We start from the raw sequence: 27,003 nt of genomic DNA on the forward strand, positions 1-27,003 counted from the left end.
GCAGCTTAATTTACTGCTGGTATATTTCACTATATATAGATTTATTAGATTTAAAGACAGTTCAAATTCATTATTTAAGAATACATCCTAAGGAAAAAACAGGAAAGGCGGTTAACTAGTAAAATGTTAGCGCGGGTTCGGGTTAAAAGTATTGTATGTATTTTAAGAAATTTTGTCATACCTTGACAAGAGCTGAGCAGAGGCAGCAGAAAAGAATATTGAGAAAAAAAAGAGGAGTTGATTTTCACAATGGTCTCATCAATAATTTAATGATGGTTTTTTCTAAATTTTTTCCGGGATTTTGGGCTCACCCAAGAAAAAGATTACCAGAAGATAATGTAGAATCACTAGAAGAGAGTGAATCTCATTTTCTTTTAATATTAAGACAGACTGAAAAGGGTAGGGTCATTGCAAATTGTGTGAAGCAGTGTTCACAATTTTTAGTATTTGATTTTTCTAATTCCGAACACAAAGATAATCTGATCAAACTAGTGGTGAGTTTAAACTTATCAAATGATAAAATAATTAGCCAAGTTGAAGAGTTGAAACCCTCAGATAAATCAAGATTTTGGGGGGACTGGCCTCCTCCATTTTCATGGCTTTTTTTGTTGGGGATTGCTTTGTATGATGAAATATCTGTAATACCAGAGTGGGAATTTCATATTGATTCAATGATACCTTTGCACAATGGGGAGTCTCTATTTGAGCTTTTACAGGAATCAAAAAATTTTTTTTATGGAGGTATAACTTTAAAATCAATACCTGAATATCAAGAATCATCAGATTCCAGACTAAGTAGACAAGTGAATTTTCTTGCTCCAGCTTTATTTAATATCATGTGTAATTGGTGTGATTATTTTGGCCCTACAACTTTGACGTGGTTATGGCTTATTTTTAGTTCACTTTTTGTCTCTTTTGTATCACTTGGGATCAATATATTTTTTAAACTGACCCAATATCAATTAAATTTGGGTCAATCAGTTGAATCTACTGCAACTTCTTATATACTAATTTCGACTCCCTTAATATGCTCTTTTGGTTTAGTATTTCTAACGAGCTTAGCTGATCAGTTTCCACTACCTAATTTTAATGAAGAGAAGCTAATTCAATTTATTATATTGAAATCTAAGGCACCTGTAAGAACTGCTAAGGTTTATCAATCAGAATATAGGATATCAGGAATAACTGAGCTAATCCATTCAATAATAGCTAAGGCATATATTTCTAACTACATACCAAACTCCTACTCCTCATTTTTAGTTTCAATGGCAATGCTATCAATAGCAACAATTTTATACTTTTCTTTGGGATATTATTCAACTTTATTTTGGTTGATCCAGACAAATTACGGGGTATTTTTTTTCACAATGTTAATATCACATTTCCTTTTTAGAATATTTTGTGAAATGGAGATCAATTTGAATTTTAAAAATATGGGAAATTTGGTGATATTTGCCTTGCCAGTTCAAATAAAAAATTTAGGAGTATTTCTTTTCTATATCTTATTCAAAAAACTTTTTAAAGATAATTCAAAATATTATCTACCTCTTACAATGTGCTTGATTATTTTGGTACATTTTGTGGCCCAGGTTATTAATTTTTTACCTTTTTCTGCTAAATATATAGCTTTCAAGTTGGGTCCTAGTCAAGAAATAAATAGAGCTTCTTTGGGAGACCAACTAAGATGCTACTCCATACAATCAAGTCGTAAGGAAACAAGGATCTCCCTTAAATATCCCAAAGAATCTAATAAATGTAATGAATTACTAATTAACTCTGGAAATGGGAATGAATATATTAAGGAACCAGAACAATTTCCTCAAGAGTTTGATATCTATTCAGCAGAAGACAATACATACTATAAAGAAACTTATTCAACTTTATATCAAGATATGGAATGCTTCAGTTTGTTACAATTGATGGTATATTCCATATGTACACAATTTCCAGTTACTGCATCCTTTATTCTAACTATAAGTGGTATACTACTTATAATTATCTTTTGTGGGAAATTATTAATGCAATCTACACGTCCATGGCTCTTACAATTTACTTTGTCTCACAAAATTTGGCAATTGATTTTGGAGACTAATATGATGTTGGTAATTTTGTTTGTTTCAGCTTGGGATATCTCAAAAGGTCTGAAGACTTATGTTATAATATTAACTATTTGCATCAGAATAATCTCAAATGTTAATTATAGCTGTGATATACTTAGATTTATTAGTGAAACTATTGTTTTATCACTCTTTAGGCTAATCCCAGGTATATATACTCAAACATCGCAGATTTCGGACAAATCCCTGTCAAGTATAATTGACAAAGTCATTGAAAGACATCATATACTACCTCCATTAGGCCTAACAAGCCCTATTCCAAAAATTCAGCCTTTGATCAATAGTGGTGATGTCTCTCTAATTAAATCAAGGAAATCAGCTCTAAATATTTCTCCATTACCTCCCCTCACAACTCCTCCTTTAAGTATGTTATTGAAATTTAGAGGTTACTGGTGCCTTCTAAGGAATCATTCAGACTCCTTGCAAGAACTAAATGCAGCATTGGGAGTTTCTTGGATTATTCGTAGAGCTGTAGATAAGTTGAACCCAGTTGTACATTATGATGTAGATATCTCTAAAGGTCTCATTGTGGTATCTACTACTTTAGGAATGGGGATCAATAATAAGATTACCCTAGTTATTGAGAAGGAAAATAACTCTGTAATTAAAGATGATCAGGCTCTCATTTCTCCACAAACATCTGGATGCTTACCAATAGGACAAGATGAGGATTTATATCTTAATAAACAGAGTACTAGCAAAAGAAGACGTTCAAGTAATAAATATATTGTTATTGAACAACCTAACACTACCTGTCAGTGGTCTGAAGATATGAGTGTCATTTTAGAAACTAGACAGCATAAAGATGGCTTTAAAATGGTAGAAATGAGACGAATCATTAGCTCATCAAAACTTCCTTTCCAAATCAAAGGAAATGATGGAAAAATTATTGATAGTCAAGATCAAGATATTCTTTGTTATAAAGTCATTTTAAAAGGATGTAAGAGCAGCTTAAATAGTAAAAATATATTGTTAGTCTGCTCTCGCTACTTTAAAAGGAAAGAGGATCCTATAAAAGAAAAACAAGGTGAAAAGTTGTCTAACGGAAAGTGTTCAGCTTCACCATCTGAAAAGTCTTCTTTAGTGTCCTCCTCCGATGAACAAGTCTTTAGTCAGTCAGCCACCTCACAAGACTTATCGTTGAAAAATGATTTAAATTCACCTTGGTTTTTAGGAAGTAATACGGATTTCCCAAAGTCAGTTCAACATCTGGCAGATAATGAGGATCAGTTCCTTTCTATTGTTGAAAAAAAAAAGGGAGAATTGTTGTCTCGAACTGATGAACTTTTGGCAGAAGTTGATGAGGGATTTTTAAAATGGAGTCTTGAAAGATCATCTAATGGCTTTAAAATATACAAGAAAGATTTTCAAAATGCTCCTTTTATGAGCTGTGGAATTACAACTATCAAATTACAAAACAGGAATGACTGTCAAGTAGATTCTAATAATATAAAAATAAACAAATTCATTTTTACATGTGTTAAAGATATAGTTGACTATATTTGGGACTCTAGTACTAAAGTATATTACGATCCAATGGTTGAGTATTGCAAACCTTTATATTATTTTAAATCTAATCCTAATATCTGTATTGTTTATCAAGCATTTAAGGGTCAATGGGGAGTTGCAGGCAGAGATTTTGTTGTAATTTGCTATAGATTAAAAAGAAATTTCAGAGGTAATAATCATTCAACTAATAGTAGTTGTCCTATTAAAGATTCTAACTGTTCAAATTCTATGCGTGAAGAGGAAATTTTGCTCACTCAATCAGTTGAATGGTCTAATATTAATGATTCTTATGTGAGAGCTCAAAATTACTTTGCAACATATATATTTCGTCCTGGAAGTAAAGACAATGAAATTCAGCTTATATACCTTAATCAAGTTGATCTCCAGACAGTAGGCATATCTGCATGGATAATTAAAAAGGTTATACTTGATCAAATGAACTCAGTTGCTATGCTAAGGGATATTATCCAAAAATCCTAGTCAAAATTCAGTCATGGAACAAGATACTACATATACTTAAATTTTGTAGAATAAAGTTTATCTACATAATTAATATACACTAGAATAGCATATAAATATAGGCTTTAAAGTATCTTTTATACATGTCTTATATATAAAGTAGTTTCTATAACCAGATATTCTCTAGTAAAAAAAAAGTAGTGTCATAACATGCAAATGTGGGTACCCAAAAAATACCGATATCTGACCCGTGACATGGCCATTTTCCGCGATGACGATTTTGGTGCATGGTGTAGAATGGATGACAATATAAAAATCAGGATAGTTTATTGCAGGAATTAGTATAATAATCAAAACTTCTGGTTGGTAGAATATTTTGAATCACACTTAAGCAAGAAGCTACAGCAAAAAGCTACATGGTCATATTTCCATAAAGGCTATCTCTTTCCTCAAGATCTTTTTTATTTGTCGTATAATAAAATTGAACCTTTATTAATAGATAATGCCACAGTTCTATAAAACAAAGAAGTGTCCATGGTTTGCAGTAGGTCGTTGTAGGATGGACAAAGATTGTAATTGGGCTCATTCTCCTGATGAATTGAGACCTAGTGTTGATTTAACAAGGACAAAGTTATGTGATAGACAGTTAAAAGAGGGGGAGTGTAAAGATCCTCAATGTAGATATGCCCACTCAAGAAAAGAGTTAAGAGCAACATCGGATCTATTCAAGACTTCTCTATGTATATATTGGTTAAAAGGAAGTTGCGCAGTAGGTGAATCCTGTCGCTATGCTCATGGTGTCCATGAATTGCGAAGTAAGCCTCAAAAAGGAGAATTCATACCCTTAGAGGTTGAGACACTTCCAGTACCACTAGAAAAACTGAGAATACAGCAAAGAAAGCTTTTAACAGATGATCACATGATTAATCTCAATCACTTAAGTACTTCTACTACATTAGCCAGTACAAATACTCCAACGAATTTAAATTCATCATCTCTAGATGAATCAATAGATAAATCTATTGGTTCACTACCTCCATTTGTAGCTAATCTATTTGATGTAGAAGATTGTGAAGTTTCTCATCCAAGTGAAGAAGTTACATGGTCCATTGATAATTTCAATATACCCACATCTTTCACTCCACTAAGTTTACTTGATATTCCTCTTGTTTGGGTAGATAACTTGAATAAGGATGACAATATACATAGTGAAGATATTAGGCCACAAGACATAAAATCAACTGTGAATTTCTATTCTGATAGTTTAGAAGATTTATATTCACATACACCCTCTACTGCAGCTAGTATTAGAGACAAAACTGGTATATAGAATATTGGATAGTATTTACTATTAGTTTTTTTTCCTAATATAGTTTTATTGAGAAATATTTAAGCTTGATATTTTGATCATCATTAGATAGGACCAAGAGAAGGATATATTGCATACTGAGGAGCTCCAACTTGGTGTTGATAGACAGTAGTTGGTATATTAGGGATATTAGTATTCATAAAAAAATCACTATGCTGTGGTATCACTGGTTCAAGTTCATTATGGAATGCCTTTGTTTTGTATTCATTGTAGAGATTCCAGTACTCTTCATATGTCATATTTGTAATATCCATTGGAAATATACTGTATATCGGGTGTAATACAAAGCGAAAATTGGGTAAAGTTCGCCTCTTATTGTCAAGTGTTGTACCAGATATATTAGTCTGAGTTTTACGTACCATTTTTTACTTTTTATAATTTTCTCGAAAGGACCCATATTTTGGCGGTGTAACAAAAGACTTACAATTTATAGCCTAATACACTGTAATATTGAAAGTGATCAACGTAGGTTTCGAAGTGTTTATGGTGTATTTTACATGGAAAAGGTCAATTTTTTATCTAGAATCTACATATACTATCAGGGTATATACTATAATTTGTTAAGCAGCTTTATATACGGGCGTCGCTATATTAAGAATACACCTGCACCTCGTTATACAAAGAAGGATATTTTCATTATCTGTTTCTATATTGTTTGTTGGCTATGTATATCACTATTTATTCCTCTATGTGGTATAACTTTAACTTTTGCGATTTCTCCCAATATGATAGATTTGATGCCAGCTATAAATAGTAGCGATTACTTTACTATCTCAAACCCATTGACTAAGACAACTATAACTAACAATTTAGTTGGTTTTAAATCATCTTTCTCATTTTTACTAGATATAAGTAGGGTTGACTATTTATTTCTTATCGAAGTAGAAGTTAATAGTGCCGATATTGCATACTTGGGACCAGTTCCTATAGATACAGCTACAGGTAAGATATCATGTAATACAAGAACTATACCTTATTTATTTACAGATGTAACAACACTTGATTACATCCCAATACCAAAATCCATGGTAGATCTTTCATGTACGGAGGATTACAAAAGTTGTATAGTTGGCTTTACAATATCCCCCTATTTATTGATCCCCTTGTATACAGAAGAGTCTTTTAAAAATGACTTAATAGCCGGTCATTCAAATTTCGTGACTAAAATCCACTTTATAAATTCTAAATTACCTAAAAACTTTATCTCTAGAGACTTAGGCTTTAGATATATAAAGTTTTCACTACCTATTCAAACAAAATAAATATATACCTCTATATCTACTTGAATTTATCCTAATAATACTCTCTATGTAGTACTTATTCCTAAATTTGTTTTTTATAGTACAGTTTCTCGGTATTATAGTAAATAGGTGCGTTACCATTAGGTAATACAAACCTTTCTGGCTTGCTTACTGCAATATTTATATATTTACCTTTTGAAAACCAACCTAAAGTTTGTTCTTCATTAGTATAATGCTGATTTATGTAACTATTTGAGTTTGAATCATCCTTAGTTCCAATTAATGTTTCAGAATCATTATCCAATAAGAGCAATAATTCCTTATATGTCTCTGTTAACTGATTCATAAAACTTTCTGGAGTTTGTTTCCAGAATCGGAAATCATCTGGATCGTGTATATATACTAATTTGGTTCTGTTTATTCGTTCTTCATAAAACTTACTTATTCTACAAGCTGCAGTCATTTCACATGCTTGATCGCCTGCGGATATTAAATCAAATTGTACCTGTTTGCTATGCCAGCAATCTAATAGTACTCTTTGAAATTCACAAAGTTTTGCATTTGTATAAAACTCACGGTAATCTTCTTCTTGAAATGGTGAAGGAGGTGGCCCTGATTTCTTAATATATTCCTCTGTTGATCTTATTGATATATTATATTTGATAATAAGCTCATTCAGCTTAGGTAAGCAATATTTTAAATAAAACAATTCAACTGTTCTTAATCCAGCATTAGTGACAATGACAATTTTTAAGACTTTACCATTCTTCCAGAGATCATTAAACAAACGTTCAAGTATGTCAAATAGTCCAACTTCTTCCAACTGTGTTCTTATAGACTCAGTTAGCATATATAAGCATTGCTCATTATTATTACTTTCAAAATTATCACCAATATTTCCAAATTCATATTGGATATTACGCCATTTTTGCATAATCCAACTAGTTGGTATTAATGTATTATCTAAATCCAATAAAATTATTCTATCACATCTCATTAGCTTATTATCTTTGGTTATTTGTTTAAATGAATTTACATAGACGTCTAAATTATTACTGCAATCTACATCATCATGATTACTTATACAATATTTCTCAGAGTTGATCAAATCGATATCCTGTTTCAAATCTTCTATACTTTTACCTTCATTACTTATTGAAGTTAGGCTATTCCCACTGAAGGTATCAGTTTCATTATCTGTATCTGTCGTTGGAGTATTTTCGCCCCTTATCACTATTGATTCTGTACCAATCATTGGAAATTCTTTCAGCCTCACCTCATCAAAAGTAACATTTAATAGTTCATTTGCTACCATGATGAACAAATCACTTCAAAATATCCCCTCTTAGAATCTGTTAGCCTTTAGACTTTCCAATCTACCTACTTAATTTTTACTCCACTACTTTTACCTTTTCCCAAATATCTTTGCATGAAACCCCCTACTAATATTGCATGAGGACGGGTGTGGGGGTCCTCATCCCGCCATGTTTTTTTAAAAGCTCACCAATGCTAATTGTTTAGAGGTTGGAACGACGGATTTTTTCCTACTGATAAAGTATTTTCTATAAATTAAAAGTTATACTAGTTTATATATGCCAAAATCTCTATTAATATCTTCCAATAATAGCACACTTTTGTTCAGGAACTACAATATTAAACATTTGAATATTCTATTAGGATTGACTTATAAGAAACTTTAACATCTATTTAGATTATTTATATTTTATGTGTACTCTATATTTTTAATATAATCAAATATTCATCTTTAGTAGTATTTATAGTCCTTTATTACACTGATTAAATGTTACTGACCACATATATAGAGATAGTCTCTAAGTAAAACAAAAAGTATTATTAGTCATTAAAATTCAGTAAGATTTAATTAGAGAATAATTTAAACTAAGGATTTGCCTTAAAAGGTCTTAACTAAAATTATTCATAGAGAAAAACACCACTATATGCATACATGCATGTAGTTACATACCGATATTTTTACTCCTTTTGTACTTTAAATTATAAATAGCACTAGTAGTAAACACACTATTAAATGTGTACTAAATTATAAAACATAGATGACCCAATATCTGAGATAATATTTAAATAATATTTGTCCCAGAAACAGAAGAGATGATGTATATAATTAAAAAACCTAAAAGGGAATATTGAAATACATTAAGTAGTTAAAATATCGTGTTGAAATTCATTAGAATTTATAGAATGGTCTGTGCAAGGTATTATTTCTTTCAGATAAGGACATGCTTTCCCACCATTTCGTGGATATGTAGCTATTTCACGTGAACGAGTTTTAATGTATCTATTCTCTCCAGGTGTTTTTTCACATAGAGACCATGCTGTCCATTCATGAGTGGTGCAATCAATTGAACAGTTGTTAACATCAGGTGTTGTTTGATTATTTCCTGAAATCCAGTCCTTTTGTTTAAAAAAACATCCAATATTATTTAAAGATATAATACATATTAGAGTTCCATCTTCAATTTTGGGTGATAGATCACTTGTATTCAACAAGGATCTATTTGCAATAGTTTGGTTCCAGGGACCAAATGACCATGCAGCACATTCCTTGTTATGTTTGCAGACGCTAATACAATCGGCAATATCAAGATTTGGTAAAATTAAAGAGCCACCACCAGGTAGAATACTTGTTGTACAACCCCAACCAAGAGTTACTATATCATTATTTGGGCAATTTGAAGGACATCTTATCGCATCTCCTTTACAAGATCGAATTTCGTATTTGTTTGGACAGATCTCACCAGGAAATATAGAAGGATATATTATATGACTAGTACGTTCTGAATAACCACCACAGGGTAATTCTGGATTACAAGGAGACCATTGGGACCATTCTCCAACAATGCAAGTTGTGGAACAATCTCCTGCCACTAAAGTGGGGTAAACACCAGATATATAAATATCATCTCTTCCTGCACAGAACTTGTGCCCAGTTTTTAACCAACATTTTGAGTCAGTTGATCTCCATGACCAGTATTTACATCTACGAAGAGATTTGGCTTGATGATGCTTCTGACATTCACGAGCACATTCTATCCATGAAGACGTATTCATCTTCTTAATAATATTTATCCCAGAACAAAGAAATCCATAAGATACACTTCCATAAGTGGGGCAATTTAATTTTGATCTATTGGGTAATAGATGTGACTGTACACCAAAAAGGCTAATATCTATTAAAAAGCTTATTATTAATAGCCATTTTATAAGATACATTTTAAGAAAAAGGACAATTCTCTATAATTGATATAATGTATATTAAATATTATACAAGAATTTAGTAAAGATTTAAATTTTAAATATGAATTTCGTTAAAGAATAGCCTCAGAAAAGATAAAGAAATTTAAGGCTTCAAGATAGATGTCTTGAAGTTAATACGGTGTAAGTAAGCGGTATTGTAGTTGCAATATTGATAGTTTCCAAAAATTCAGCAAGGCAAGGAAAAAGTCACCAACTATAAATGGCAATACCAACATATGTAAAATGTAGCTTCCAAAATGAGTTATTTAGGATTTGAGCTAATATTAACAAGGAATGTTGGGATAAATAACCTGCTACAGAAATTATATTGAGTTAGATTGGATTCTGGTATCTCATTCATCTCAGAATTTTGCTGCCGGTATGGAGAGTTGGGTATAGATTGTGAAGTGATTTGCTGACTAAATGTTGAATCTTGTGAACATAGTAGTCTGAGGTCGGCGTTACATAGTGGACAAACACAACGCCTTTCAACCCATTGATCAATACAAATTGAATGATATAAATGACCACATGGCAAATGTCGTACATACTCATTCTCTAATATATAATTGAGGCATATTACACAACAAGAATAACTTGAACTAGTTGGTGTACTTGTAATAGATGAATCTGTATTTGTATTTCTTAACATCTTATACTGAACTACTGGGACTACAGAAGAAAATTCTTCGAGGTTTATTGTAAAATTCATTTCATCATTTTCTATATAACTACTTGTTACTGCATTATTGTAATTCTGTCTTCTTGATCTTTGACTACTATGTTCAGTTCTACAAGGATGTTTTTTGCAGAATATAAAGGCCAAGTTGCATAGTATAATTAATACTAGTAATGAAAGTGAGCAAATGACAAGGAATATTGCAGAGTTTTGGAGTAAATACATCTTAAATACTATCCAATATTATTTTATTATCAATGCATTATCATTAACTTGGTAATGGAAAACTAGAAGTCAGATATAATCAAATTATATTAAGATTTTGTGATATACCTTGAAAGTGTTTCTATTTGTCCAGACCCCTAACTTAAAGAAAATATCTACTAGGGAATTAGAATTTATATTGGCTATCTTTTTTCATCTAGTAGTCTGGTTAGAGTCCCACTAATCCTTATTTATAGTTTTTCATCATTATCTTTAATTGGGAACTCTTTAAGTTTAACACATCACTTCTCCCGCGCTAGTAACTGTAATGGCAAAATATTAAAGATAAATGTGGGAACATCTTGCCCTTCACTAATTTAATTGAATAATGAATATATATATAAATATATAATATATAAGCAATTAAAATCATATAATCAGGTTTATGTGATTAAGTAACCTGACTTTGTTTCAAAAATGTCTCAAAAAGTGTCTAGTCTTCCTTTAAAAAGAAAATTAGAAAAGTATGGGCATTATAAGGTAGTCAATAATCCATTATATGAGGATAAACAATCAATAAAGATTAAAAAGAGAAGGAAAAGGTCAACTGAGAATTTTCTAGGTAGAATGTCAACAGGCGATATTAGTATTACAGTGAATGATTGGATTGAATTGTTTTTAGAAGCAATAAGAATTGTGGGAGTTAAAAGCCGCATGCCTTACTTGAAAGTATTTGAGAAAATGCTTAGTAAGTTATCCATGGAACTTGAAATAGTGCAGATATGCTTTTTTTTTGAGAATTTATTTAAGAAACTTCAACCTATTGATATAGCAGCAATTCCTTTAATATTAGAATGGTGTTTTGTTCTTCATAACCAATCATTAAATCTAACAAAAAATCCATTGAGAAAATGCCTACATCCAAAGATACTACGATATGTTATACATGGTGTTGTTCGTAATTCTATCAGAAATTGTTTAATTTTGATTTTGTCAAGTAATATTCATCTTAATTCACTATATTTGTTTCCAAATAATCACCTTAAATATTGGTTACAAGAATTTGGACACTATTTGAATTATTTGGATTCTCCTAGCTTAGAAAGGTACAACTTAGATCTTTGGATATTTGTCTATTCAATAATGGATGAAATACAAATAGAACACAGTAGGAATTTAAATATTTGTTTATTTGATACTCTTTGCATATGTGACTATGAAACATGGATTATTGATAAGGAAAATTTTCAGACAAGCATTAAATGGTTTAGAAAAAGACATGATGTAATGAGTACAACAAAAATTGCATTAATAATACTATATCAATGTCGTACTTCCAATCTATTTTGTAACATATTTTTTGTCCATTGTATCTCTTTATGGAGATTCTTTCGCAATCATATAAATTTATCTTTGGATAAGAAAAAGACTAATAAAAGGATTCATGAAGATTGTCGCTGTTCATTATCAGCTATTAATACAAATTTTCTTCCTTTAATTATGGCTACAACTTTACAATGGATTTTATCTTCCTACAGTTTAAATAATAATAATATTGAAGATCTACTACAGTTGTACCAAGAATCAACTGATATTCTTAATACTCTAGTTGAATTATCAGAATATCAATTCAGAGAGAATATATTGGATCATTTAAATTATATCAAAGAATTGACTATTCTTGACTCTAATATGTCTTGTTTTTCAAATGAATTTGACTATAAACCAGGGGATTCTATCCTTGAATATTTTGATACATTTTCAAAGACATTTGATTCAATTATTTTAAAAAGTCCAATGCAACTGATTATTGAATCATTATTGAAAATGTATAAAATTCATAATGATGATGATGAAATAGATAAGAAAAGAGTTTGCCTAGTTTTAATTTTTTTAATCTTATTAAATCCAAGAACAGAAAATTCAGTACTATTGTGGGTATTTGAGAGGAGTATAGAAATATCCAATGGGCATTTTGAATTGGGTATATACCTTGCTTCATTATTGAAGAAAAATATTTTTCCGTTAAATGTTTCAAAGGCTGTGCAACTAAATATATTAAATTTCAGGTCTATTCACCTGGTAAATTCTCAACTTTTCCCATATCTACAACTTTTTTTGGTAATAAATAATTTGAAAGTGGAAAATATACCAAAATTTCGGGCAGTACATAAGGTTCTTGATCTTTGTGAAAAAACTCTTTACCAACACTTTGTACATTTGGCCTTTGCAAATGTTAATAGTGGAAATGACATTAAAACTCCAATTAATATAACATTTACTATAATTTCTTTATATCTAAAGTTATTATTTTTTTTTAGTGAAAATATACAAGTTACATCGGTATTTTTACACTGGAGAAGCAAATTTTTTGTAAGAAAGGGAAATTTAAAGAAAGATGTGTTTGCAAATTCGATAAGAAAGCTAATTAATACGTCACTGTTAGATATTGTGGAAAAGTTGACAATAAGGAATGAAGAATATGATAAAGAGAATGACAAGCATTATGATGATATAGAAATACTCGAATATAGGGAAAATAATAGATACATTTCTGATTTTCCAATAGTTAAATCAAGAACTTTTTCTCAAGAACTCACTTTTGAAAGTAATTTAAAACTTAGTAATTTTGTTTGCAGTTGTATTCCTCACATATTAGGTGTTATATACACTCCTTTAATTCAACGTGGTCACATGTCTTTATACTCGTTTGAATATATGATACTACCAGATTTAAGCGGATTTGATGATTCAGATACATTTAACAATAGATATTATATATCCGCAAAATTCGGTATACACTTTTTACAAAAGATAATAGAATATTGTGGAAAGCAAAGTATCTTTGATCAGGATGAATTTACAGGACTTATAAATGTAGAATCCAATCTTTCTGAGCAAAAACAGGCTAATACTCAAGTAAATTGTATATTTCCAATAAACCAAATGCATACTTGTGAAATTTTAGGAAGATGTTTCATATGTGACTTGTATTCATACATGGAGTATTTAGGAATAATGAAAACTATAGAGAAATCCAAATCATTTAACATTTCAAAACCTTGGATTATACATTTATCAATATTATCATTAATTTCCATTCTAAATGGATATTTTAATATAGAAGAGATGCAATATTCTGAGCCATCGAAAGTTCAAACTGTTTTTTCACTGACATCTGTTAGACTAAGAAGTTCAATTCAAGAAATGTTACTTCATTTTTCTTTTGAAGATGTTTATATATTATTATGGAATGAGTTATTGGATGATGAAATTATTATAAAAGAGATTTATGATATACAAAGAATTACATTTAGAAGTCTGTTAATTTATTTATTCGGCTCTTATATAAATAATCAGTCGACTAATGGAAATTTAGTCAACCAAAAAGATGGAACAGGATATTATTTCGGTTCTATTCCAATCTCAAGTTACATTATAGGTTTATGTAGATTATTTTCACTACGTTTACAATGTTTAGTGACAGATACTAAAAGAAGTACCATACCAATACATACTTCCTCAATATCCCCAACTATATCACGTAATCGATCTAATACATCTGATGCTACACCTCCAAGAACAAATTCTAATAAGCGGCGTATTACTCCAATTATTGTCACTTCAAGTCAATCACCTATATCAAGTACATCTCCAACTTCAAACTCACGACACTTCTTTTTGTCTAATGGAAATGAAAGGAGTGAGGATCAATATTATGAAGTACAAAAAATAAGTGACTGCAATACTATTATATTTCATGTCTCAACTTTACTATCAGTTATAGCTGATACATGTGAAATTTATTGCCAAAATGACCACAATCTTATTGCTAAAGTGAGAGATTTTATTGAGGAGGCTTTATTTCTACTTCTCCCATCTAATTCTTTGGGTAAAAATCCTATTTTTACAGTAGAGACAAATTATACAAACAACATCAACTTTCAGAATAACGGATTTTATTCACCTAATAAAAATGAACTCAATACTATATCTGAACAAGATGAAAATATTAGTGAAGCAGATGAAATAGCAATAGAAGATGATATTTCAAATACTAACTCATCTCAAAATACACATTTATTTAATAAAACTGAGAGAAGTCTGCAGGAATCTATTAAGATACAAAATACGAAAACTTTTAATTCACATCTAAGTTTTACTCTTCCACTACTAAATACAAGAACGTCTCGTGAACAATGGTATGAAACTATCTTATTAATTATATTACGTTCTACTATGTATAATACACCACTTCATGATATACCATCTTTAATTACTGAAATAGCCTCAAGAACTGCATTATGGAACAATTATGATAGCAAGAAATTACTATATAATACAAGTTTTGAATTAATTAAATATTGTACAGATATTTTGTATGATGAATTACCTGAGATAAGCTTAAGATTACTACGCCATTATGGACCATCAATTCTTCCCTCTATTCAATTCATATTTGTAGCACTATTGGATAAAAATTCACTATTTATTAATAAACAACTTAATGAAATTCCTTTAATTAATATTCACAGTGAATTTGAGTGCTTTCACCACTTTATATCTGGTTTCTTGAATCTTATACATATTATAGAATCAAGTTTTGAGTTAGCTACATCTAGTCCTGACAATGAAACTGTACAAAAGGATTATAAATGGATTAAATGTGTTATATGTTTACTAAATAGAAGTATTGAAGTGTTGCAGATGGAGATATTTAGGTTGGAAAGAATCCCAATTCCCATGTCTCTAGAGAATCAGGAAAATTTTGCTACCTATCAAGGTGTACAAGAAGTTTCAATTAATTCTTATTGGCAGGATTTATTGTTGGAATGTAATGAGATGCTTAAATATTGTCAGACAATAGAGAGTTGGATATTGAAGTATTGGGATAATTGTGAAATTAGTCAATATAAACTTAAGAGTTCTAATATACAAGATATTGGTGATCTTGATGAATTTATAACTTTTGATGAATGTGAAGAAGGAATATTACAGGAGAATTTATTTTTGGATAATGCATCATACAATGACTGTAAACTAACTCCTCACTGGACTACCTTTATTAAATCAATGTTTCTTTAGATGTTATATGTGATGAAGTGATACTGCACATGTATCCTAGATGCTGCTAGATTTTGCTATATAGCGCCATAGTCCAGATATTTCATAAATAATTTAACTCGCTCTAAGTTATTTTTCTAATTTTTTACAATCACTTTTTATATGGCTCAATTAATTATTCAAGTTTAATAAATTTTTATATATCTAGAAATGTACTTTTTGGTTAAACTAATCGCTCAAATAGTGATGAAAACTTTTTTTAAGAACGTTACTGTCTTAGGAAAGGAAAGGATACCACTATATGGTCCTGTTATATTTGTTGGTAATCATATGAATCAATTTGTCGATGCTGCAATGTTGATTGCAATCTTTCCACGTCATATTAGATTCTTGATTGCTGATATTTCTACGAAGAGACCTATAATTGGAAGATTTGCTCAATCAGCAGGCTGTATAACTGTTCAGAGACCACAAGATTTACGCTATCGTGGTATTGGTGGTTTGTATTGGGATTCAATATCAGATAAAAGGATAAGAGGGGTGAATACAAGATTGAAATTAGATGTCAAAGTACATGATCTTATTTCTTTCCAAAATACAAAGATATGTAGGAAAGTTGTCGATGTAATTTCTGATAATGAACTATTAATTGATACTGAGATAGGTATCGAATTTTCTAGTGATAGATCTGAGGGATACCCATTCGTAGTTATACCAAAAATTGACCAAAGTTCTGTATATGAGGCAGTGTCTGATGTAATGAGGGGTGGTCATGCTATTGGGATTTTTCCAGAGGGTGGATCACATGATAGAACTACTTTGTTGCCACTTAAACCAGGTGTAGCAGTTATGGCATTAACATCTGTATTAGAAGGTGCAGAAGATCTCTTGATAGTACCTGTGGGATTAAATTATTATGAACCATACAAAGCACTGTCAAGCGCTGTTGTAGAGATTGGACAACCAATACCTGTAACAGTTGAGTTGGCCCAAGAATATGAAAATAATCCTAGTGATGCTGTAAAAAAACTTTTAGATACTGTTGAGAAGGGTATGAAGTCAGTATTTGTATCAGCTAGGGATTATACAACGCTGACTTGCATCAGACTATGCGTTCAATTATATGCGCCTGATAGAACGACATTATCCCAAGATAATTATTATCACTTACATCAATTATTTTCACAGTTTTTTTGGGTTTTAAGCGATGACATTGAGTTAGAAGAACTACGCAAAGGATTATGTGAATATGAAGATATGATTAATCAATATGGAGTACCAGATAATGAAGTTTGGCAACTAAGACAACCTGTAACAGCTGCAATAACATTAATTATTACGAAATTTTTTTTGTTGATTTTAGTTATAATAATAGGTGGCTCATTTTTCCCATTATGGGCACCAATTAGATATATTCCTGCACTTCTAGCTGAGAGGCATAGAAAGAAAGCTTTAGCAGGTTCAGATGTCAAAATTAGAGGAACAGATGTATTGGCATCTTATAGAATACTTGTAATTATAGCATTACTACCAACTATTACATTATGTTATGCCATATTGTTTTCAATATTTTTTTTCTCCAAATCAAGTTTAATATGGAAAATTGTGTGTACCTCTTTCACATGTACATTATTGCCTCCTCTATTTTATGCTTCAAGAAGATCTTTTGAGAGAATTTTACCTCTAGCAAGAAATATAAGGACATTATTTTATGTTGTCCTTTCAAATATTAATTATCTGAGAGGAACTGAAAGAAACTTATTACATACTAGAATAAAACTTCAACAAAAGATTCGTGAAATGGTATATACTAAAGGACCTCAAGTATCTCCAACATTTGTTGATAAGTTTTCAACAGTTGTACCATATGCAGTGATACAATCAGATAATAAAAGAATAGGCTCATTACTGGGTGAATACGTACCAGTACTGATACGTGCAAAGTATGATGCAAGAGAGGAAATCTTATAATCTTCATATCGAAAATTTTATATATTATCTATTGGTGATAAAATGTAATTTTTGAATGCTGTATTTAAAGGTTTTTATAAGGTCCAAATTAATAAAAGAATCATTAGATATTAAACTTGGTGAGTACATGTTGTCTATAAACGCTAATATTATTGGTAATATTAACTTCACAATTTCCAAATCTTCAATTTTATTTATCAGATTTGAATATTTGGAATTATTAATTTGAGAAATGTTCTTAAGATTATTGGAAAATCGATATGGTAGAAGTCTTCTCCATATCCTAATATCTTCTCTGTAGTTATTTAGGCTGCTGAAGTAGTCTTCTTTTTTGAAGAAAAGATTTATATTATAAAATATTGGAGATGGTTTGTAAATATTCCATGGAATATAACAGGTATCACCAGTAAAACTACTTTGTATAGACAAAAAGTTCGTATCAATAGAAAAGAAGTTTGCTTTTATCTCATCATAGTGATAAGATAAGAATTGTATTCCTTTATTATCAATAAATATATCATCTGGGTTTTTAAAGGAAGGATGGTCTACTGAGTCCAACAAAGAAAAATTCCTTATATCATGCCACTCTGTTGATTTTATTAAATTCTTTGTTTTATTCGTAAAGTTACCTTTATCTTCTATATAAACCTCATATAAAAGATAACTGAGATCTGGTATAAACATAAATGCTAATGTATACAGTAGCAATAATATAGAAGAACAAGAATACTTCTCTATTTTAATTAAACTCGAAAGATACTTTAATATATATTCACTATTTTCACGATTACTTGTGACTAAGTCACCTTCTTTGAAAATAGTGTACTGGAAATAGCAGAATGCAGTATGTACTATATCTCTTATATGTTCAGAGTTTATTATATCTTCAGCATATTCAATGTATAGTCTTGTTCGTAGATGTAGAAATTCGATAGGGACTCCTTCGTGTATAACAAGCCACCCTATACACAAGGGTGGTAAACTCTTAATCAAATTCATAATGTTTCCCTTTATTGATTCCTTACTAGTATTAAGATCTCTATAATCAGATCTTACAAAGCTAGATAGTATAGACTTTATTAGAAGAGTTGTTGAAATTGTTACAGAGAAAGGAAAGTCATACATTTTTGGCACTAGATAGTACTTGAAGAGCGGAATTATTATTCTTTGAGTCTTTATACTAATACTCTGTAGTTGACTATATGAGAAATCTGGAAATTGAGTATGGCTTTGTGTGTTATTTATATTATTCTGGTAAATGTTAAAAATTTGCTTTATGTTTACTAGTAAACAGTTTAAGAAAAGCCCAGAATTGTGATTTAAAACACTTGTTTCTTGAGAATTACTCTCAGTAAGGGCCATGAATAAAAAACTCATAAAGTCATTAAGGGTAGTGATTTCGCTCATTGTAATAAATATACATTGTACCAACCTTAAGTATGAAATAATTAGGATGTTCCAAAAAGAGTGATTAGATCGACTATATAGTCCAGTATTGAAGAGTTGATAACCAAATCTAGTCAGACTTTGACTAATAAAAGGTTCATTAACTAAGTATACAGTCATAAAGTCCGTAAATATAATCCAAAACCATTCAAGTACTACTTTCATTCTATCTATCTCCAAAAGCCCCTGATTCTCCAAAAATTGACTGCTAATCAATGGCATAACACAATCAAAAAGCAAGAAGTGAATTATACCTGAAAGATTGAAATTAATACAATTTAGTGATGAAGAGTATTTAATAGCTTTAAGAATAATCCCCAAACTTAAAATATCACGAATATTCTCATTTGATCCAAATAAAATGGAAGATACACAAAAAGGAGATAAATGAATGTTTTTTCTCCATCCTGATAATATATTATTGACTCTTTGTAAAAGATAGAACAACAAAGATGATGGGGATGTTAATGAAGAAGACGAACTTTCGTTGAAATTTAAAAAGTTCATGCTATCAATAAAAACAAAAGAAGATAGAAGTATGAGATTTGTTGCTTTTGTTGGATCCGACAAAGATAAAATAAACTGCTCAAAAGAGTTTAATGAAGATAACTTTGAATTTTTTCTTTGAGATTTAGCTAGAAATTGGTTTGTATCAACAATTTGATGATACAAAAATTCAAATATTTCAAGTAATTCACTTGAATTTACTATCGAACTTGTTAGATTACTAATCATATCCAAATCTCTATTAAAAGATAATTTCCAAGGTAAAATTACAATGTCATGATAAATAAAAATTGCTGAAAAGATAAATACTAGTGAATCGTCATCCCATGAAATATTTGTAGCTATTACCTGTTTAATTAAAGGTTTGATCCAAGACTTAGACAAGTTTTTGGAGCAACTTTCATTTGAATGTCTTGCTATATAGTGAAGATAACAAATTGCAAACACATCTATACTAATCCATAAATTTGACTTATCAACTTCCTTTAAACCAGATAAGTTGTTAGAATAACTCTCATAATTCTTCTCCCAGTATACAGTCAGATTCCAAAGTTCTTCTATTGTCACTAAATTGTGTTTATATAGTGAAACAGTTAGTAGGCATTCTAATATCAAAGGATAAACTTCTCGATCTAGATTAAAATTTAAACTTTTTTTACCCTTAAATATCCTATATATATTTAGTAAATGTTGCAGATTTTCTTTTGTGGGAAGAGTATTAGACATAGTTTCAATAATTGTAGATATACCAAATGTCCAACTGAATACTCTAGATTTTGTGAGACTTTGTGAGTCACCCATTTCAATTTTCAAGTACTGATCTAGAATGGATTTCCACTCATTAACTTGGTTATATTCACTTTCCATATTATTTAAGATTATACCCTGATTCATGACTATTAAACTTAAGTCAATAAGATCTTCAGTAGGATAAAGTCTACTTGAATACTTAGGAATAGGTATCAAGCCCAAATAAATAATATCCTCCAATTCTGAAGTCATGTTCAATCTTATAGGTCCTAAACAACAAATCTTATGAAGTATAAAAGTTCCTGAAACAACATAAGAAAATATTTTAAAAGGTAATGTCTCCAATTTCAAAAGAATAGAGAAAAAATTAGAAACTAAGTCTGAAATTTGAGGTATGCATATAGCTAAACCAACAATTGCATATACAAGAAAACACTGACTATCAATAAAAATTTCTTCCTTTAAAAGTAAGTCATTACTCTTATCAGATATTATTTTATTAATTAAGTCTAAATCAAAAAAATTTGAGTTTTCACTATTTTCTTCAAATGGTAAATAGGATGCCATTATATAAAATAGATATAAGGATTCATTTATAAAAATATCTTTTAAAGGAGTATCTGAAAGAAAAGGTGAAGTTAAAAAAGAATCAAGTGAAGAACTTCCTTTTGAATTTGAAATCTTTTTAGTTGTACGGTTTGTTGTAGAATTCTTAGTATTTTGTCGCTTGAGAATATGATTGTGAATAAATTCGATCTGCTTAAAATATTTACTAAACAAATCTGAAAAAAAATAAATGTACCTCAATCTTAAAATATTAGAAGAAATTAATTTTAGGGATTTTACTGTACGAATTATCTCCCTAATAAATATTTGTTGAAATTTCTTGAAATCATCTAAGTTATTATTTTTAAAAACTTCAATACGAACTGATTTTGGATCGAATACAATTAAATTCAATAATTCCTGAATACTCTGGTGATTATATTTTGATTTAATTGTTGTGAGAGACTTTAACCAAAAGTTATTCAAATATCTAGAATTAGAGGATTGACTTGCTGAGTTTTGAGTTGTACCTACTGTTCTTGTTCCCTGTTGATTTAAAATAGATAAAATAGGATAAGTTAAAGTTGAAATAATGAAATTTAATGAATTTATACTGAATGGTTCTATATCAATATTATATGAAATTGAGTCGAAGATGTACTGCAAAAATTCTTCAAATAAAGTAAGGTTTCTATTAAAGCTGCTCATAACCCAATCAATGAATGAACTCAAATTGGAATTCAGATCTTGATAATCTTGAAAATATTGGAGAAATATTGGAGAAAGTGCTTCAAAACAATAACAAGATAATAGTGGAATTTTTTCATTGCAAATTTGTACCATTGCAGGAATAGTATAGTATAAAGTATTAGAAATTATGGAAGTTGAGTCCTTAGGAAACATTTTTAATATATAGAACTTTACAAATCTTGCAAAACTTGATATAGTAGGTACTATATATTGATAATGTGAGACTTTATTGTAACTTATTGGAGTCACAAAGTGTGGAAGTTCCAATTTAGTTTCAAATAGTAGTGGGTGATGTTTAATAATAATCATGAGACATTTCTCGAAATCCATAATTTCTGCTTTACAAAGTTCAGTTAAGCAATGAATCGAAATTGTAACTAAGCTTGGATCACAAGAAAGAAGCCCTTCTTGAATAATCGATATATGATATTCATCTATAATATCTGGTTTATAACGAATTATATTGTATAATATCAAGTATCCAAAAGGAAAAGAAATGTTTGATTCAAAATTCCCAATAAATTGAGATGGAGCTATGATTCCTAATTTCTCTTTCTCAGTACATTTACAAAGTATAGTGTCCAACTTTGAAAAAGGAAGTTCGCCATTTATATACATCTCAAATAAAAACCTTAGACTTTGATACAAACTTTCCAATTTGATTTCTGAGGGCTGATTGAAAGTTTCTAATTCATTATCACTAGATATTTTGATGATATGTTTATAAATAATTGGAATGGTATATTTATTTGTTGCTAATGTACATAGAAGATGACACTGTTCTTTAGCAACATTAGGTTGTACATCTTGGAGTTTCATTAAATTAGGGTAAAATGAGTCTAAAGTCTGCAATGGATTATTAAGGCCTATTGTATATATGTATTTGTACATTATTTTTATGTAAATATCATTGTTGATTTTACTATTTTTTTTGTTTCTTGGAATCCCCAACAAAAAATTTGTCATTACAGCTAAATTCCTAATCAAATTAATATCTGTATAGATATAATTTATATTAAGGAGAGATATCGAGATTATCAGTAAAAAACCAGGATATAGCCCAATTAATATATGTGAAAAAACTGACAAAATTAGGTTTTCATCATCTATTACAAGAATTAAACCTTTTATAGAAGTAATAAAGTCTGAAATGTTGAAAGAATACCCATACACTTCATCAGGAATTTCATTATATCCAAGTTTTTTTATTGAATCTAAAGAAAAAATAGCTAGAGGTTCATTTGGTGCTAAGCCTCCTTTTGTATGATAAAGTAGAGAAGCATATATAGAAACGTGATCTTGAGGGGCCATAACAGACTTTAGTTTAATAATTATATTCACAAGACAGTCCAAGTATTCTATATCACTGCAGTAATATATTAATAAACTAATTGAAGATATTATACTTGATACAATTAGGTGATTCTTGGAGTCCGATAAGAGAGGTTCAATATCTTCAGCTAATTGAACTAGTAGTTGAATAAGCTGTAAGGGATCTGTCAATGTTTCATATTCTGGATCATCACTTTTTTCTAGTTCATCTTTTTTGAAATTTGAATCTTCTAAATATAACTTATAAGATGACAATAAACTCAGAAATAATAAAAGAGTTAGATTTATTGATCCCTTTATATTAAGGACTGTTGTCATTAATAAAAGGTATAAAGAAGTACTTTTCCTGCAGTTAATAATCATTATAATAATTAGGCATGCAATTTGATTATTTTCTGCACCAATTAAAGAATAAAAAGACAAATCTTGAACTTTTTTAGGACTAAAGGATGTTTCAAATTTAACTTTTGATACAACCTTCGAGCAAATAAGATTAAATACATCAGACAAAAAGGGTAGTTTTATAAGTGGTAGTAAGTCACTCAATAATTTTATTAGAAGCTCAAATTTTTTGTTTTCAAAACAGATGTCAAGTAATGTACAAATACAATGGCTATTTTTCAAAAAAAAGCTAATTAGTTCTTGGATTGATGGTATTTCTCCTATATCTCGTTCATTACACAATATATATTTTAAAAGAGGGCGGATCACTACTATAGGAAGACGTTTGGAGTTGTTAGTTGTTATGCTGGATAATCTCCTGAATATATTCAAAGCCTTGTAACGATTAAATTTTAACAATGTTTTCACTGCCTTTAGACGTATCCTAGGTGATATATTAATTACTGGAATTTCTGAAATGAACTCCTTCAATAATGAAATATTACATTCTAAATCAGACTCCATCACAATTGAAACGAGAAGTTCAGTTAATATTATTTCTTCAGATTCATTTGGAGAATTTTCTAATTCTTCCAAGTTTTGTCCCAAAGTTATTATTGCACTATTTTGAAGTAATTCACAATTATTCAACCTATCTAAAACATCAGCAATACGACGTTTAAAGGTTTTATTTAACATCTGTGCAATAGTACTATTATCTATACACTTCTAGTTTACTTCTGTTGACTATTTCTAAACCAATATTGAGTTAAATTTCGGCGGTGTATGTCAATACTAAATTTAGATTGAGCGTGGTATCATTAGAAGAGATTAAGAGGAGTCCTAATAAATAGACGTATTAGGGATATCAAAGATCTTTAAAATAAAAGTTTTAATTTATATGGATACTAATAATACGAGAAAGTAGGTTTACTTGATCTTTAATTATTTAAAATTTGACTTTATGATGAGCGTGTGTGCGATTCTATCCAATATAGAGTGAAAAAGAAGGGAAAAAGTATTAAGAAGACCCTTTTACCACGAAAAAGACGAAGAGCAATTGAAATAAAGTCTCCATCTAACCTTAATACATGGGATAATATATGTATTGAACTTTTTCCTTCTTGGTTTAGTAACAATCATGGTGTAATCGTTGCAGAAAAGAATGAAAGTGATCGTTGGAAATTAAAGACATCATTACATCCTCACGTCGATGAAGTGATATTTGGAAAATTAGAAGAAATATTTAGTAACTTATTTGAGATGAAATTAGACAAGGAATGTATTTTTGAAACGAGTATGATTGATTTTTGGGGTCAGAGTTTTGTCTTAAAGAATATAAAGGATCATGATATTAAAGATCATTCCAGTAAAGATGAGGATAAAAAAAGAGTACTATGGTTTTCATGTAACACTTCTAAATATGAATTAGCTGTAACTTTTTGTGATTGTTTATGTGTCTTATTTTTTAGTGATCAAACTAGTTTGAATAACTTGACAAACAAAGAAGTAACAGATTTTTCTATAGTATTGAATGCAATGGTAGGTGTTTTGCAAAGTATTAGTATTTATATAATATTATTTTATAATATTTTTTTAATATTTCAGACTCGTCATAATTACAATAAATAATTATGTGAAGCTTATTACTTCTTAGAAACTTGAAAGATAAATCTTAAACTAAATATATTAAATTACAATTTTAAAAACTAAATTTAATTACCTCTCTAGTGGCTTGATCTTTTAAGGATTTTGCGTTTGACATTTCTCCTATTTATTGGAACCTTCGAGCCTGAAACCATTCCACTAATTATATTATTTCTTGGGCACAAGTAAGGTTTATGAGTATAATTTGCAGAATTCAAAGGTATCATCATTTCTGTCAATTGAACAATATTAACTTCATTTAGGATATAATCAGATATCCAATTTGGTATTTGAATTACTATATATTTGTTTGAATAATCTAGATGATGAACAATTCCCAATCCAATACATGGATACAAAACAGAAGAATGGAGTATTATTAATTGAGAAACTTCTTTAGATATCTTTGAATTAGTCAAGAATTCTGTCTCCCTACATATACACAATGCTACAATTGCATTTGTAAGTCGATAAGGTATATGAAGGGAACTATCACTATCCATTATAGAAGTATTTGGAGCTGGAATAACGAAAGTAAAATCAAATGGTAATGAAAGAGTCTTCCCACCAAAAAGTGTCACATTATTTTCTAAAAGAGTATATCCAATATAATTAGCAAATTCATCCATTATATTTGATTTTTTATTAGATTTAATGTAAATTGATGGTTTATTAATAAAATCAGATATATCTTCTAATTTTTCTATAATTACTTTAGTTTCAAAAATATTCTGTACATAAAATATCTCTGTCTTATTCTTAAATATAGATAAATTTATTGAGGGGTATGATAGGAAACTAGCTGTCACTAGATGCATATTATCACTTTGTCTTAAAGTTGAATCCTCATTATTTATAGTATCTACAAAGGATTTTGTAAAACCCACATGGACTTTTGTTGAAATAGAAACACATAATGCAGTAATAATTGAAGCAATTTCAAGACCTATTCCCGTAACCCATCCTGGCATATTTATAAGTAAAATAGCATTATTCTCTTGAGATAATTGCCTCATATATTCTATGCAATGTTTTATACCTTCTAAATATCTTATTGGATTAACAATAGGACTATTTCCTCCAATAAAGAACATCAATTCAGGTAGAAGAAACTGATTGCTTATATTAATAGGTGTAGTATAGTAGTCCCATTTAACTAGCTTTAGGCAAGCTATAGGTGCTATAAGTGGTTGACCTAAATCACAATCTAAGACATATACAGATGGGTTATCTTTGCGATATCTTAAAATACACTGTATTATGGAAAGTAAATATGTAGTCTTTCCACTATTCTTTGGACCCAATATAAGGACAGATAGTATTCCACTAAAGTCTTCTTTACATATTCTTCGACGAAATTTAATCCAGTCTGGATTATACCCTATATCTTTCCAATGATCAAATTTCCTCATATATAGACTTTTAATAGTACTTTAGAGCATTGTTTCTTAATTGTGTAGATAATTCCAGAGTTTCTAACATATTAGTGAAGTCAATATAAGGTATCTAATTAATAGCGCCTTTTTTTTAGCGCCTAATTTGGGAGAAACTAGTCAAGCATTGTAATCTTGCATGCATACAAAATTATTACCATATTTTTGTTATATTATGAATATGCAAACTCACTAAATCAGGGACTTATAATAAATTTAAAATTTAAAAAATTTAATGACCCATTTACTTTTTAGCATTTTATTTTCAGTATACTTAGGTGTGGGAGGAATAAATTTAAACATACTGGATAATATACCAACAAGG

At 29.6% G+C, this 27,003-nt stretch overlaps 12 protein-coding genes across 12 annotated transcripts, besides 7 other annotated features; 6 read left to right on the forward strand and 6 right to left on the reverse strand.

The window, feature by feature from the left end:
• Positions 1-272: 272 nt before the first annotated feature.
• On the forward strand, positions 273-4,106 carry CMU_008640 (uncharacterized protein; the record flags this gene model as incomplete). The annotated part of the gene is made up of 1 exon (XM_002140686.1): positions 273-4,106. One exon carries the CDS (start codon positions 273-275, stop codon positions 4,104-4,106), a length of 3,834 nt encoding a protein of 1,277 aa, XP_002140722.1.
• Positions 4,107-4,587: 481 nt separating this feature from the next.
• Positions 4,588-5,415, forward strand: CMU_008650 (zinc finger, CCCH type domain-containing protein; the record flags this gene model as incomplete). Its single annotated transcript, XM_002140687.1, has 1 exon — positions 4,588-5,415. One exon carries the CDS (start codon positions 4,588-4,590, stop codon positions 5,413-5,415), a length of 828 nt encoding a protein of 275 aa, XP_002140723.1.
• An 83-nt stretch (positions 5,416-5,498) lies between these two features.
• On the reverse strand, positions 5,499-5,816 carry CMU_008660 (uncharacterized protein; the record flags this gene model as incomplete). Its single annotated transcript, XM_002140688.1, has 1 exon — positions 5,499-5,816. The coding sequence occupies one exon, from the start codon at positions 5,814-5,816 to the stop codon at positions 5,499-5,501; it is 318 nt and encodes a 105-aa protein (XP_002140724.1).
• A 135-nt stretch (positions 5,817-5,951) lies between these two features.
• Positions 5,952-6,716, forward strand: CMU_008670 (uncharacterized protein; the record flags this gene model as incomplete). Its single annotated transcript, XM_002140689.1, has 1 exon — positions 5,952-6,716. One exon carries the CDS (start codon positions 5,952-5,954, stop codon positions 6,714-6,716), a length of 765 nt encoding a protein of 254 aa, XP_002140725.1.
• Positions 6,717-6,777: 61 nt separating this feature from the next.
• Positions 6,778-8,010, reverse strand: CMU_008680 (uncharacterized protein; the record flags this gene model as incomplete). Its single annotated transcript, XM_002140690.1, has 1 exon — positions 6,778-8,010. One exon carries the CDS (start codon positions 8,008-8,010, stop codon positions 6,778-6,780), a length of 1,233 nt encoding a protein of 410 aa, XP_002140726.1.
• Positions 8,011-8,867: 857 nt separating this feature from the next.
• Positions 8,868-9,944, reverse strand: CMU_008690 (uncharacterized protein; the record flags this gene model as incomplete). The annotated part of the gene is made up of 1 exon (XM_002140691.1): positions 8,868-9,944. The coding sequence occupies one exon, from the start codon at positions 9,942-9,944 to the stop codon at positions 8,868-8,870; it is 1,077 nt and encodes a 358-aa protein (XP_002140727.1).
• Positions 9,945-9,966: 22 nt separating this feature from the next.
• Positions 9,967-10,031: a sequence feature (AT_rich).
• A 199-nt stretch (positions 10,032-10,230) lies between these two features.
• On the reverse strand, positions 10,231-10,872 carry CMU_008700 (zinc finger, C3HC4 type domain-containing protein; the record flags this gene model as incomplete). The annotated part of the gene is made up of 1 exon (XM_002140692.1): positions 10,231-10,872. One exon carries the CDS (start codon positions 10,870-10,872, stop codon positions 10,231-10,233), a length of 642 nt encoding a protein of 213 aa, XP_002140728.1.
• Positions 10,873-11,224: 352 nt separating this feature from the next.
• Positions 11,225-11,270: a sequence feature (AT_rich).
• A 58-nt stretch (positions 11,271-11,328) lies between these two features.
• CMU_008710 (uncharacterized protein) lies at positions 11,329-15,936 on the forward strand (the record flags this gene model as incomplete). The annotated part of the gene is made up of 1 exon (XM_002140693.1): positions 11,329-15,936. One exon carries the CDS (start codon positions 11,329-11,331, stop codon positions 15,934-15,936), a length of 4,608 nt encoding a protein of 1,535 aa, XP_002140729.1.
• Positions 13,116-13,171: a sequence feature (AT_rich).
• Positions 15,937-16,084: 148 nt separating the features above from the next.
• Positions 16,085-16,119: a sequence feature (AT_rich).
• Positions 16,120-16,125: 6 nt separating this feature from the next.
• On the forward strand, positions 16,126-17,886 carry CMU_008720 (glycerol-3-phosphate acyltransferase protein, putative; the record flags this gene model as incomplete). Its single annotated transcript, XM_002140694.1, has 1 exon — positions 16,126-17,886. The coding sequence occupies one exon, from the start codon at positions 16,126-16,128 to the stop codon at positions 17,884-17,886; it is 1,761 nt and encodes a 586-aa protein (XP_002140730.1).
• Positions 17,887-17,910: 24 nt separating this feature from the next.
• Positions 17,911-24,297, reverse strand: CMU_008730 (uncharacterized protein; the record flags this gene model as incomplete). The annotated part of the gene is made up of 1 exon (XM_002140695.1): positions 17,911-24,297. One exon carries the CDS (start codon positions 24,295-24,297, stop codon positions 17,911-17,913), a length of 6,387 nt encoding a protein of 2,128 aa, XP_002140731.1.
• Positions 24,298-24,499: 202 nt separating this feature from the next.
• CMU_008740 (uncharacterized protein) lies at positions 24,500-25,230 on the forward strand (the record flags this gene model as incomplete). The annotated part of the gene is made up of 3 exons (XM_002140696.1): positions 24,500-24,522; positions 24,597-25,140; positions 25,207-25,230. The coding sequence occupies 3 exons, from the start codon at positions 24,500-24,502 to the stop codon at positions 25,228-25,230; spliced, it is 591 nt and encodes a 196-aa protein (XP_002140732.1).
• Positions 25,164-25,203: a sequence feature (AT_rich).
• A 49-nt stretch (positions 25,231-25,279) lies between the features above and the next one.
• Positions 25,280-25,320: a sequence feature (AT_rich).
• A 5-nt stretch (positions 25,321-25,325) lies between these two features.
• On the reverse strand, positions 25,326-26,657 carry CMU_008750 (uncharacterized protein; the record flags this gene model as incomplete). Its single annotated transcript, XM_002140697.1, has 1 exon — positions 25,326-26,657. The coding sequence occupies one exon, from the start codon at positions 26,655-26,657 to the stop codon at positions 25,326-25,328; it is 1,332 nt and encodes a 443-aa protein (XP_002140733.1).
• Positions 26,658-26,883: 226 nt separating this feature from the next.
• Positions 26,884-26,915: a sequence feature (AT_rich).
• The last annotated feature ends 88 nt before the right edge of the window (positions 26,916-27,003 follow it).

The sequence above is a fragment of the Cryptosporidium muris genome, genomic scaffold, assembly GCF_000006515.1.
Source record: "Cryptosporidium muris RN66 scf_1106632373431 genomic scaffold, whole genome shotgun sequence".
Taxonomy (NCBI): domain Eukaryota; phylum Apicomplexa; class Conoidasida; order Eucoccidiorida; family Cryptosporidiidae; genus Cryptosporidium; species Cryptosporidium muris.